This window comes from Jaculus jaculus, chromosome 4 (genome assembly GCF_020740685.1).
Source record: "Jaculus jaculus isolate mJacJac1 chromosome 4, mJacJac1.mat.Y.cur, whole genome shotgun sequence".
NCBI classification, from domain to species: domain Eukaryota; kingdom Metazoa; phylum Chordata; class Mammalia; order Rodentia; family Dipodidae; genus Jaculus; species Jaculus jaculus.
In genome coordinates, this window is record NC_059105.1 from 71477185 (window position 1) to 71491149 (window position 13965).

General features: G+C 37.9%; 1 protein-coding gene across 12 annotated transcripts in view; it reads right to left on the reverse strand.

Moving 5' to 3' along the window:
* Positions 1-6958: 6958 nt before the first annotated feature.
* B3galt1 (beta-1,3-galactosyltransferase 1) overlaps positions 6959-13965 on the reverse strand; it is a 565801-nt gene continuing 558794 nt past the window's right edge. For 11 of the 12 annotated variants that reach the window (XM_045147960.1, XM_045147956.1, XM_045147959.1 and 8 more), the window contains one exon: positions 6959-11950. In XM_045147960.1, coding sequence (XP_045003895.1) covers positions 10743-11723 — 981 coding nt within the window. In that variant the 5' untranslated portion in view covers positions 11724-11950 and the 3' untranslated portion in view covers positions 6959-10742. Of the gene's footprint in view, positions 11951-13035; positions 13103-13965 lie in introns of those variants that run through there. The other variant, XM_045147964.1, reaches the window with a different exon arrangement.

The window sequence follows — 13965 nt, forward strand, 5'->3', positions numbered from 1 at the left end:
ACAACCTCCTTCTCAATTTGTCACATTAGGGAGTTCAATTAGTCTTTAAACCATGCCTGTGGAAACCCAAGCATATCTAACCTTTGGGATCCAATCTTTAGTGCATCTGAAAACTTTAATCCAAAGAAATGTGATGTATTGGTTTGTGTAGTGGATATCAGAACCATCTGAGCAAATAACAAAGGAAAACAAAGTAAACATAAGCAAAAAATCAAGCTGATGAGTGAGGAACATGATTTGGCAAGAATAATACTTTAGGGAAATAGCAAGGATTCCTACCTACCTCCAGGGAGCACCTCTCTCACTTGCATTCTAATCTGGAATACTGTTTGATAGAAAATGGATTAAATCCATGGTAGATATTTTGCTCAATGGCAAAAGCAGAGGAATGTTGATCAGTGTGACCCAGAAGCAGGTGACTCTTCCCTTGTCTTCCAGCTCACCCTGCATTACTGCTTTCTGCACTTCCCACTTGCGATGGTCTAAATGGATGGCCTCCAATAGATTCAGGAGTTTTATTAAAATTTAGATCTCTAGCTACCTGACTGGAGGAGGTGGATACCAGGGTCCAGCCCTAAGATAAGGGAGTGGACTTGGAATTCTACTCTAAAGATATGCAAAGTGCCCGAGTTCACCCTGGGGTTCCTGGAATGTGTTTGTCTATGCTGGTGTCAGTGGTGGCTTTTCTCTCTTGGACCTCTGAAAAGAGGCCAACTTCTGCCATTATATAACTTCCCTTGGATCTGTAAGCATCAGTAAATCCCTTCTTCCTCCCATAAACTGTGTGGCTGTCTGGTACACCACTCTTTGATAATTATCTCCTTTTAATATTCTAAATATCTTCATAACTAACTCTTCTGTTATTCTGGAGTCATTTTATCTTTCCTTTGTGTATTAGTTACTTTACTTGTTGCTATAACCACATACCTGACCAGAAAAAGCTTAAGCAGAGGGAAGGAAAGAGTTTATTCCAACTTATAGTTTGAATACATTCCACTGTAGTGAGGAAGGGATGTCAGCAGGAACAAGAAGCTGGCTGACCACATTGCATTTAGAGTCAGTGGATGGTAAGTGGGGCTGGGCTGTAAAACTTCAGAGCCTATCCTTAGCAACCTACTTCCTTCAGCAAGACCTCTCTTTTAAAGTTTCTACAAACTTTCCAATCAGGGCCACCAGCTGAGAATCAAGTGTTCAAACATATAAGCCATTCAAACCACACTATATGTTGAAATCGAAAATACATACAAAGCCGTTGCAGAGTATGCATTTTGTTTTTGTTGAAAACCATTTATTTATGGCTATAGTTGACCTAGGTTATTTTATATTCTGAAGCACAGGTACAGTCCCTTGCCCCAGGATCCTGCAGCTAACCTAATTCATAGTAATTAAGAGTACCCCTGGGTAAGAACATGGCCTGTCAGCTTCTCTGTGTTTCACCATTTATTAGTAATCCTGATGGATGCTCTGAGCCTCTTTTCCTGGCTCTTCTCTAGATTCTGACCCTGTTGTCTCAGCTATTTGCACATTCATTGGGCTACATGTCAGGACTCCACATTTGTTTTTAATGCTGACTTTGCAGACTTGTCTGTTACTCCAATCACTGACTGCCTATGACCTTGGATATACTCTAACCTTTAAAGCCAGGATTTTGCCCTACTTTGCTTCCAGAATTGTAAATGGAATTGACAGCAGTGTAATATAATGGGTAAAAGACACTGGACTCCAGCCAAAAGACCTGAAGTTATAATACTATCTCTCCACCTATCATTTTTTGATTTTACAATGGAAAAGTCACTCAATTTCTTTGGTTTCCCAAGCTCCAAATGGAGAAAATAATAAACATGAGATTTATTTTGGGGAGAGACCACCTAGATTTTATTTTTTCATACCCAAATAATCTTCCTTTCTTTCATCCCAAGCATTAGTCTCCCCTTATACCTAATAGATGAGATTATTAATCTGAATGTCCATATTCCATGGAAATGATTTGACCATCTTTTTGTGGGAGGGGTTTGTGGGGTTTTGAGGTAGAGTCTTACCCTAGTCGAGGCTGGCCAGGAACTTACTCTGTATCCCCAGGTTGGCCTTGAACTCACAGCAATCCTCTTACTTCTGCCTCCTGAGTGCTATAATTAAAGGTAGGCACCATCCAGCCTGGCTGATTTAGCCATTAGGCCAGAGTTTTACTTAGAGCTAAATCATGGTCTTCGAGTTCGTTTTCAGCTTGGCTTTTATATGTTATGGATTCCTGTATTTGACTCCTGGGCACTGGATCACTATTTTAGTCAGCTGTTCTGTTGTTATGATAAACACCTAAGAAAAAACATCTTAAAAGGAGAAAGGGTTTATTTTGGCTCAGAATTTCAGTAGTTCCAGCTCACAGGTAGCTGATTCTGCTGGCATAACATCATGGTAGAAGGTTATGGCATAGAAAGCTGCTTAGCTCGTAGTGGCCACAAGACAGAAAGGTAGACAGGAAGTGGCCAGGGGAAAATGTACCTTCCACTGACCCATTTCCTTTAACTAGGACCAACCTCCTGGTTTTCATTACTTCCCAATAGTGCAAAAAATTACGAATGTATCAATGGATGAATCTATTGATTAGTCTGCACACCAAGAGTTGCTTGTAACCAAGCTCTCAACACTTAAGCCTTTAATGGTCACTTCCTACTCAAAGTATAACAATCACCAAAATAATAATCTGACATTCTTCTTGTTTTTGCTTCTTGGATATAGTTACTCTTCATAGAACTTATATCTTCATCTATAAGGTATAGAGAAAGTGCTACACAAGATAAAAGGGGGGCTTGGAGAAATAACTTAGCCTCAAACTCTTGGCACTCCTCCTACCTCTGCCTCCTGAGTGCTGGGATTAAAGGCATGCGCCACCACGCCCGACATTTTTTGTTTTTTTGAAATGAGGTCTTACACAGCTCAAGATAGCCTCATCCTCTCTATGTAGTTGAGGCTGGATTTGATCCTGATCAATTTCCATCAGATTTTAACAAGCTCTGGTGGTGAATATTTAAAAAGAAAATATTTATAGAGGCCTTTGCCAAGACCTCCAACCAACACTTAGAGAATTCCTTTTTAGAATCTAGCCTTCAATACTAGATCTCAGTACTAGTGAACAATTCATGCACTAACAACACCAGAATTACCTGAGAGTATAAGAGAAAATCAGGACCTTGGCTTGTCCCTCAGAACTGCTACTCAGTATGTAAACAAGATTCTCAGGTAATGAATAGATATATTGCAATCTGAGATACTTGTACCTCATATGTTGCCCATGGTCTGAACCCCTACTAAAAAAGTGTCTCATTGCAAGCGTTAAGCTTTTTCCAAGTTAACTCTCATGCTTCTATGAATAGAGCTTGAGATTATGAAGTTGACTTTTCCTAAATGACATGTGAGCTGGCATATGTTGGAAAAACTGCTGGAAAAGAATAAAAACCAACATGAGAACCCACCTGACTGTTACCTGAGGCAGAAGAGCAGCTATGGGGACAAGCCCAGGGGGCAGAGAGGGCTTGTCCTCTGAATGAGCTTTCTGGCGATAGATGTCTCTCTGACAATCCTTGGCTTCCATGAGGGATAAAGGGAAATTGAACTTATGGATTTCTCTCTGTATAAAGTGGAATTGGGAACTCTGAAGGATAGAGGCTCTATTAAAGTTCCTACTGTACCAGGCTAACCTTGATGAATGAGTAGGTCTATAGACATTTTGATTTATACTTTCTTATTAATATTCACTAGACATGAATAGCATTGAATCAATGGTGGTTTATTTTTAAATTTCTGAATCTTTTACCTATATTTATACATGCTTAACTGCTATCATTAGGACTTTTTCTATTCTTTTTCTTTTCAATTTTCCCATTTTTGGTATTATGTTGACATAATGAACTATACAAAGAACTTTTTTTCTATATGTTAAACATTATATATGACTACTAAATAACATGCAAAACAGCAGCTTTGAAAATGATCAGTCATTGCTGTGGGCTGGAATGTGATTAGTTACCAAGGGGCATGTGGAAGTTTGGGGGAGTAATTCAACTGTTTTGTGCCCTGCTTATGCTGGTGGCTCCCTAAATACATGTACTCATGAAATCTCTTAGAACTGTACACTTTAAAATGGTGAATTATAAAAACTATAGCTTAAGTTTTTTAAGAGCTGCAAAAAGTCCAATCTGGAAAAACAAATTAAAATGGCCACATTAGGTTCCAACGAACTGGTGGTTTGCTATATGTTTTTTATTCGTGAGAGGCAATGAACATGGCCTCTAAACCCAGAGGTCCTGGACTTACCCTGTAAATGACAAAATTTGTTGCTGCCTCTTTCCCAATCTGTCAAGTGGAGATAGCAGCATCTACTTCATAGGATTAAACAACAAAAGGCACAATCAGAAAAGTTTAAGGCTTTGCAATGAGAGAAATTCTCTAGTGCCTTTTCCACACTCATCCCACACTTGCCGAGGTCATCCTTGCTTCTCCTGAAAAGTAGTCTTTACTCCCCCACATCCACTCACACCACTCATGTAACTCTGGTTGGCAGGCCATATCCAGTGGCCACTCCTGAGCAAATGCTCTGGAGTAAGCCTCAGAGAGAGGATAAATCACCTCTTATGCTGTGCTCCCTCCAGGTGAGGACTGAGGTCATTGCAAGAGGCACAATAAATAGTCAACATAATGTACCAAACTAATAGATTCTATAAGAAAAACTAAATGGAAAATTTTTCTTGAGTGCTGTGCAACTCTGGCTGAAGAGGCAGCAGAACCAGTGTTACTATTGATGTGGTTGAATCAATAATACATTTTCATTCATTTCTTTTTCATTTCACAAAACTGTCCATTTAAACCAGCAAAGAGGTAAGGAGATGTTATCAATGATAATTTTTCATGCTCACGTGGATTATATTCTTGGAAATTTTGCTTTTTTAAATAGCTCCTTTTCTTTTATTTTTTTTTTCTCTCTCTTAGAAATGTATTCAGTTCTCTTCCAGTGGTGTGAATTCATCTAGAAATCTATGACAATCAATTAAGCAAATTAGAAAATAGAATGCTTATAATTATGATAATTAAGCTACATGAAACCCATCCTCTTAGGTCTGATACTCACACATCTTTAAGCAATATATTAATTAAACTGTGGGAAATCATTACAATTAAAATCTAGCTTTTATAATTTTTAAAAATCACTCCGAGACAGAAAGAGTTTTAAAAATATATGCAGCTGTCAGTTTTCAACATAATTCATTATCATGATTGCATGATAGCTGCACGGAGATAATTCTAGCATGCCTTATTGATGTGATTCGTCATTTCTAACTGGAGAAATTTTATGCCTAACATCTTTCCTCATGATTATTTTTCTATGTCAGATCATCAATGATTGAAATTTTTCAGGGTGTGATGGTTAATAGTATCAACTTGATAGAATCTAGGATCATCTAGTAGATAACCCTCTGGGCATGTCTATGAGGGATTATGTAGATTAGGTTGATGTGTGATGACCCACCTTACCAGAGGACAGCACCATACATCTGTGGGTTGGGGTGGTGGTCTGATAAAGGGAGCTGAGAACAAGCATTCATCACGCTCTGGGTACAGTTTAAACAGCTGCCCCCTGCTCCTGATGCTGTGCCTTTCTCTCCATGATGGACTGTATCCTTAAATTGTAAGCCAAAATAACTGCTCACCCCTTCCTTTAGTTGCTTCTCATCAACAAGGAAAATAACTAATATACAAGTTAAGAGTGAAACTGTAGATGTAAACATATTTAGAAGGGAAACAAAGCTTGATGCTTTTTGGATTCATGGAATTCAAAATATAAAACAGCAATATTTTTGTTATTCAGTATACATCTAATAGGAACATTGGACTTCTTACTAGTGTTATTAACGTTGCTTAGCATGGGTTCAATACAAGAGTCCAGATGTTCATTGCAAATGTTCAAGCATATGGACAGTAGGCTAACTGTAGTTAAAGGACTGTGGCTTGCCAGTTCCTGCTCTAGTTCTGGGCCCTCAAATTAACATGTGTCAGAGCCAACTTCAGGGCAGGTTAAAAAATTGCAAAGCTACACTCTAAGTTTCTGGTGGATCCCAAGGATGTGTATTTTTAAAAAGTTCCCAGATGCATATTTTGTTTCTGGTCTGGGTCTTATACTTTGAGAATACTCATGATGTTGGCCCTTTTAAAAAAGTGATATGGAATGCAAATCTGCATATTTTTATGTTTTTATTGTTTATGCACATATATCAGCCTTTTTGAACTCAGAAGTATCCTAGCCACTAGGCCACCAGGGAAAGGTAACAAACTGAGAAGTATAAGAGGAATAAGTCCAAAGTTAAATTTCCATTGAAAAGTGAAGATGCATTTAGCTAGATCAAAATTGATAAAAATAAGAGAAACAACTTATTTCTTGAATAGCTCTCGGTCTTTTGCTTACAGAGTTAGGCAGCAGCAATCAGCATCTACTTTTCTGTGCTAAAGAATGTCTGCATCACTCTTTTCCAGTCCAATTAAACTCTTAAAGTTGTATGCAGTATTTTGAAGCATTCTGTGGGTAAAATATAAGAATGGCACTTTTGCCTTAGATATAACACACTCTGATTTACCAAGCACATCACACATATACAGCACCTTCTCCAACTAGAATTTGTTGGCATATTAAATCCATACAATTTAACGCAGAGGCTAGTTAGAACACTTTGGTCAACAAAGCATAAATAAGAAACTTATTTCCTAAACATAGGAGTGAGCCCATTGTTTACTCATTGAACCTCATAGCAGACTGCTCATTTGCTTGGACTCTTGGGGCTGATCTCTGCATGGCTTGAACCATTGCCTACAATGAAGTTGTGGGGAAGATTCTAATAGCTGGCAAGCATCAATTAATTTCAACAATCACATTTCTCCAAAGAGATTCATTCAAAGAAGCAGCAAAATCAGATAGTTTTCTTTCTGTTTATTTGTCCCAATGGTTTAAAAAAATCATCTTTAGGGAACCATGACAGATGGACCTGTACATTAGCATCGTGCTTTTAGCCAACAGTTTACATTTCAAGAGGAAGGTGAAAAAAAGTGAATGTAAAGACATCTTCATCTATTTCTCCTTTCAGTTTTATAACACTGATACAAAAAATAGTATTCTGATTAGCAGCTTGATTGGCAACCCATGTATGGCAACTATAAACCCAGAGAATGCACTTTTACAATTACTTTCAGCAAAACTGTATATACAATTTTGAACAAATAAATACATAAATACAACCATTCATATATAATGATATACCTAAATGTCAATTATTGTAAGCACTTCTAGCAAAGCACTTCTTTCATTCCACAAGTTACCTTGTTGCTTATAAAAACTATCTTCACCTTTACAGAAGAAATGACATAATCAATTCCCACACTGAACCCACATATTAGGAAAGGTAGAAAATGAATACCAGACACTGTACATAAATATTCCATTGTCTTTTTGTAGAAGAAATTTGACTAAAACTCCTTCCTTGGCTTTGCTGTATAGTTTGTTTTCCCCATATATTATCACACAAGGGGTTTTATTCTTTCACATTTAATCCATATCAACAATGATCTTCATGTTTTGATTCTGGTTTTTTTATTTTAAAGTACAGCATGTATTGAAACTGCTCCAATGTAAGAAGACACAGCCACACAAACTAGGCACCAAAGAGAAAGCTTTTTTTTTTCCTTCCCCCCCAAATAAATTAAGGAACTTTAAGATTATAGATATTGATCACTGGTAGCCATTGTTATCCAATGTTTAATGAAAAACTAGGCAAGGAGCTAGTCAGACAATGTTTAGAAAAATTGTCCAAATGACTTTGGGTAGAATACTGCCATTGTTATTTTAATTCTATTATTATTATTATTATTATTAGCATTATTATTTGCAGTGCTGGGGAATCCAACTCAGAGCCTTTTACATGCTTGGCAAGTGATCCACTACTGAGCTACATCCCCAGCCCTGGAATGCTATTGTTATTAAGAAAAATTATATTTGTCAAGGTAATTGTAAGAATGGTTTAAGAAACAATTGCAACAATAAGTTGTCAAGGGTCATGTCATAGAATTAACAAAAGTAGAAAAGTAGAGCTTTTACTTGATCAATTAAACATTTTTTTGAACATTCAAAAAAGAAAGGGAAAACATGCTTAAGGCTATTGAAATACTGGGCAAATGGCCTTGTCTCACCAAGCCCCATGCAGAGGAAAATGTTACATATCAAGCAGATTCTAGCTGTACATACATCTGAGGAAAAAATGTTTTTAAAATATATACATGTGGTCTTTGATGACTATTCACATGTTTGTCACATGGGCACTATGTAGCATTAAAAAGTTAGGAAATAGTTCTTTAAGACATGTGAGTTTCTGATTTTTGCTCCTTTTCAAGATTAGGGCTTTATTCTTATTCTATACACATATAAAACAATTCATAGATGTACATACATGGTGTTTATAATGTGCAATTATTTGACACCAAAGTGGTTTGGCTTAGCATTGGCATGAATGCAAGAGAGCAGTATGAGATGGAGACTGTGTTTAGCTGTATGATTGGGAGGCAAATGAGGCATGAGGTTGAGAGACTTTCCCAGTGACTGGAACTCACAGCAGTTGAGGATGCAAGATGAGAGAGGGGCTCACCCTGTCCTGCTCCACTCCACCAGGACAATTAACACTGCTCAGTAATCAGAATCATTAGATCTGCTGATCATAACTTGAGGGCATATTAATCGATGGGAAGTACTATCTTATATTGGGTATTTTGGAGCTAGGGATGTGGGAGAACCATTGTTTCTAAGCACTAGACTATGACTTCAGTTTATTCACTTTTCCTCCCTTGTCTACGGGTACTTCCAGAGGTCAGGTTAAAAAAACAAAAAAAAAAAAAACAAAAAAACAAAACACCAGATAAGAAAGAGTGCTCCTATTCAGATGTGTGGCTTTCGTTGAGTTTTCCAATGAATGATAGGTATGCAATGTATAGACTGCTAAATGCTAATTCTTCTAATGGAATGAGCTAACTCTACCTGTTCTCAAAGTTTCTAAGGAGAATTCAGGTCAAATTCTTCCCAAGGTCCAAGTTGTTGTAATGCATTTTGCAAACCATGTGCAATGCTCCTACCCAGAGCAAAGCAGCTCCCTTGTCTTTCAGCATCTTGAGATTCAAAGGCAACATGCTGAAGTGATCACTGAGTTATTGAAGACAGGAAATGGCAGAAAAATTGAAGTTTCCACAAACTACTAACTTATAGCCAAAGAAGCATCAAAATTTTGGAAGAATTAAGTACACTGACATTTCATATTCTGGTAGATACTTTTATTGAGATGATGTTACTACTGATGATCATTATTATGATTATTGTAATCACTTTAGCATTTAGCATATAATGCATAACACATAGCATTATGTAGCACCTTTTAAACTAAGGACCTCAAAATACTTAACAAATGTGATTTGTTCTCACAGTACCTGTGAGGTAGATATTTTTGTCAGACATTTTACAATTGAGCATACTGAAGTACATCAACGTTGAGAGACCTGCTCACAGGGTACACAGAAGTCTGGTGGCATCAGTAGGATCTGAACTCAGCTTCCTCACTCTCAGTTCTCCATGAATCCTAGCTGCAGCATCTCCAGATAATAACATAACCTCATTAACTACTTTGCTGCTACTTGGATGTTCCAGATGTTAGAGTGTTTTTCCATCCATCAATAGTAGGATCAAATCTTTCAATAATGCTGGCACCCAGTAAAGATTTTCTTACAGGCTTTGCAAATGTGTGAGGGGGCATCAGATACTATTGCTAAGCTTATGTTGATTAAATGTGTAACTAAATTTGCATTTTTCTCAATTGTAATTTCTTATTCTTTGGTCTCCTACCAACTTATTTTCTATACGTGGAGACATGCACTTGCCTGATTCAAGAATTGGAAAATGCACTTAGCAGCATAATATGGAAGGAAGCAGAGATTATTACATTTGGCAGTCTCCTTGGCGGCACCATGTAATGTTTGTTCTAAAAGAGCATAAGATTTTTATTTTGTTTACTTTAAGTAGCATTTTATATACATTCCTCCTGCTGACCAGGTTTAATCCTTGGACAAACAAGCAGAGTTGTTCTCTAAACATACAATGTATTTGATTCTAAAGTTTTCAAGTTTCATCTATTTCACTGCATTCTCCCTGCCTATACTAAATTCAATTCTTGGTGGAACCATAAATTCTGTACACATTACATGGTGATATATGTAAAAATTCAATGTAACAACACACACAGTACTAATCATCACATCCAGTCTGTCTTCCTGACTGTGCATCACTTTTGAATTGTTTTTGAGAATTATTTATTTATTTATTTTTGCAGAGATGAGATGAAGACATTATTGTGAGTTTCCATTTTCTGAACCAGATTTTTATCTCAGATGCACAGCACATAAATCTTAGCAGTTGTTTACAAGTCACTTTTAAAGATAAATAGCAAGGTCTTGGGACCTGAATTAAATCTGGTCCTTCTAACTCACTTATTGTATCTATGGCCAAAGCCTAGCATCTGTAAATTGGTGATCCAAGAAAGGAACAAGGAACAGGAAGCAAAAACTACAAAACCCCCTCACCAGTTCATATCCCCTTGGTGACACCTGTAAAATACTAACACCTTAGGCCCCATTTCTAAAAAAGAAACATATTTACATTGGCAAAATTCCTAACATCTGAGATGCTTCTTGCTTGACATGTCATTCCAGATTCTGTGCATTTCTTCTGGAGAGATCTGATGCACAGTGATAACCCGGCGGTACCTACACAAGCTATAGGCCATCTTCCAGTGATTGAAGCCACTGTTCTGGAAAGGATGGATGCCTAGCTTTCGAAGACACAGTCCCACATACACATCTTCAAGGTGAAGCAGCCTGGTATGCAGTGAGGTCTTGTAAATCAGTTCGGCCACATCAGCTGAAAAGATATAGCCAGTCCCGGAGCAGAAAGGAGGGTAGTTGCTGTCAGGGTACAAATCTCGGGGCATATACCATTTACTGCGGACATCCCGGATTGGCCCACCGTTGATGACATAGCCAGTAAAATACCTTCTTCTTGGCTTGGTGGAGGGTTTCAGGAGTTTATAAATAAGGTTGTCCATGTTTACAAAAATGTCACTGTCTGTTTTCATGACATACTTGGCTTTTGAACAGAAAGTGGCAACCCATCTCATCCCCATTAAAGTCTTGAGGGTAAGGTTGTGGTAGGAGTCAATGAAGTCTTCCACGATGATGTCATGGAAGATCTGGCTCTCTTGCTCCACCATCTGATTCAGGACGGGATCTGCGTTCTTACCCAGGAGGAAGAGTGTGGCTATCTTTATCCCGTTAAAGTTGTTCTCATCCCCCCATGTCTCCCGGATTGCCTGCCGGGCATCAAATTCCTTGTGGGTGGTACTGATGAGGATCACAAGGAAAGGAATGTTTTTCTCACATTTGTTGGGTTCATTTATAAGAAATTCAAAAGAATGTGGGTTTATAGGTCGAGTTCTTATGTTGCCAAAGGTGAAGTTTTTCCTGGCAACTGTGAGGTGGCTGAATGGCTTCGAGCCAGTGTAGGAAGAAGTAGGACGAGTTATGCTCAAGTACCAGAGAGCACTGGCCCAGCACACGACGGTTAAAACATATAAGCAGGAGACCTTAGAAGCCATTGTCTTGACAGCACGTCTAGTCCAGATACTGAAGAATATGCCTCTGGGGCACTAGATTCTTGTCATCATGCAAAGGCTGCATAGTACTCATAAATCTACAATCCCATACAGAGCAGTGGGTGGGCATTCGTCCATGGACCTCAGTGACAGTCTGGCATCTTTGTATTCAGTTTACTTTCTTCAGAACCCCATGGAAGCTCCATGCCTCAGAAATCTTCCTCTTAATTCTGCAAAATCAATAAAGTACAGGTTTTGTTCAGATGTTCAGTTATTTTTATAATAAAGCCTTCAATAAACACAATAAGGCTGTAAGAATTACCCACACTGATCAACACAGTTATGATCACTCATTTCCATAAGTCCTGAGGACCTCCTGTCATAACCACCTGCTTTTCCTCTCCCACAACCAGAAACTATTTATTTATATTTATACTCGATACACAAATACATTGACTATGATTCCTAAAAGACTAGTATGTAAACCAAACATTTATAACTTTCACAAGTATCTCCTTCAGAAGAGGCTACATTTGCAATCAATCACTTTCTGGCTTACATAGCCTCACCTCTTCCCATTTTCCAAAGTCCAAATTTTCCTTTGATTATGATACAAAAAATCAACTTTCAACATTTCTCTGCTTTCTCTAAGAATTCTGTCTGAAAAATGTATAACCCTTTTTTATGGATTGGGTATTAATGGTTCCACCCACTTAAGAAAGCCAAGTGTATTGGTGGTACTATTTTTGGAGTTGCTGGAGATTTTAGGAGGTGGGGCCTGGCTGGAGGAAGAAGGCCATGGGGGATGTAAATTGGATACTTCTTCCTTATTCTCTGCTTCTTTTCTGCCATGAGATGAACAGCCTAATCTTTCACATTCTCCACCCACCATGATGTTTTCGTCTTACTCTTAGCTAGTTAGAAATTATCAGGGTTGGGGGACATGGAGAATGGATTCTCCCCTCATAATAAATAACTATAAAGTCATGAACTGAGACTAGAGAAAGCTTCAATTATTGGTCAGAAGAATGAGATGTGGGTCCTATCTCTCACACTGGGAAGAGTCATGACATCCTAAACCTGATTCCAGGAGCCTTGATCCATATGCTATTACAGAGCAGGGGGATTTCTGATAAAGAATAAAGACATATGATGCTCCTTCCTGTGAGAGTCAATCATAATGGGCTCAAAAATACTTGAAAAGGAACATATCTTTTAGGAAAAGGTGCTTGTTCTAGAGATGTTAGAAATAGTATGAACTGTCCCTAAAATGTAGATGGATAGAATGATGTCTTTAGTTACTGTCCATTCTCACCTCCTGAGAATATGTTGCGCTCTGCTTTCCAATAAGCGCTTCTGTCATCTACATTAGGGTCTGTGTGTCTTGTTGAATTCTTTCAAGTGAAACCACAATGACCAGGAAACTAAGCAGACTTGAGAGAGAGAAAATAATAAGGCCATCAGTGGTTCAGAAATAATGGAGCCAAGGACTGTGGAGTTAAACCTCTGAAACCAGGAGCCAAAATAAATTATTCCTCCTTTTGAGTTGTTCTCTGTGGTAATTTTGCTGTAGCTCTACAAAAGCAATCAATACATCCCTTATGCATGAAGAATACTAAAAAAAAAAAGCATCCTTTTTGTCAGTATTGATCTTGGAGTTGTTCTCAATGGTGTAGCCTTTTGTATTTTTTCAACAATTCTTTGATATGTTCCCTTGAATAAGTGATACTGGGCTTAATTGTTTGTTTTACTTATTCTTGCCTATAAACATTAAATGAATATAGTAAGACAATTGAGATGGAGTCCATAAATTCCATACCAATGTGGCGGGAGGCTTAAACTGATATTCAAATTAAGAAGTTGTCCTCTGAAACACTAATCCTTTCAAGTACTTTTGAATTATCTCAGTTAAAAATATATGCCAGTCTTTTCATATAAAAAATGTTTCTTTCTTTCTAGTTAGTACAGAATGTAGTAGCCCTGGGAGGCAGAGATAGTACAAAATAGCAATTTTGGCAAGGTCTGATTCAAAAGAAGGCTAGGTGCTTCAGAAGTCTGTGTTGAAGAAATTTAACTGGGGCTATGGTTGGACAGTCTCCCTCCTCTTAATCATGTGGTCATAATTAAGTGAAAAGACATGATGGGTAACAGAAGCAATACCTAGTCTTGTCTTAGCTAAGACCTAACTGTGGCTCTATGACCCATACGAAACCAGCAATAACCCAATATGCTTATTGTTCTAACT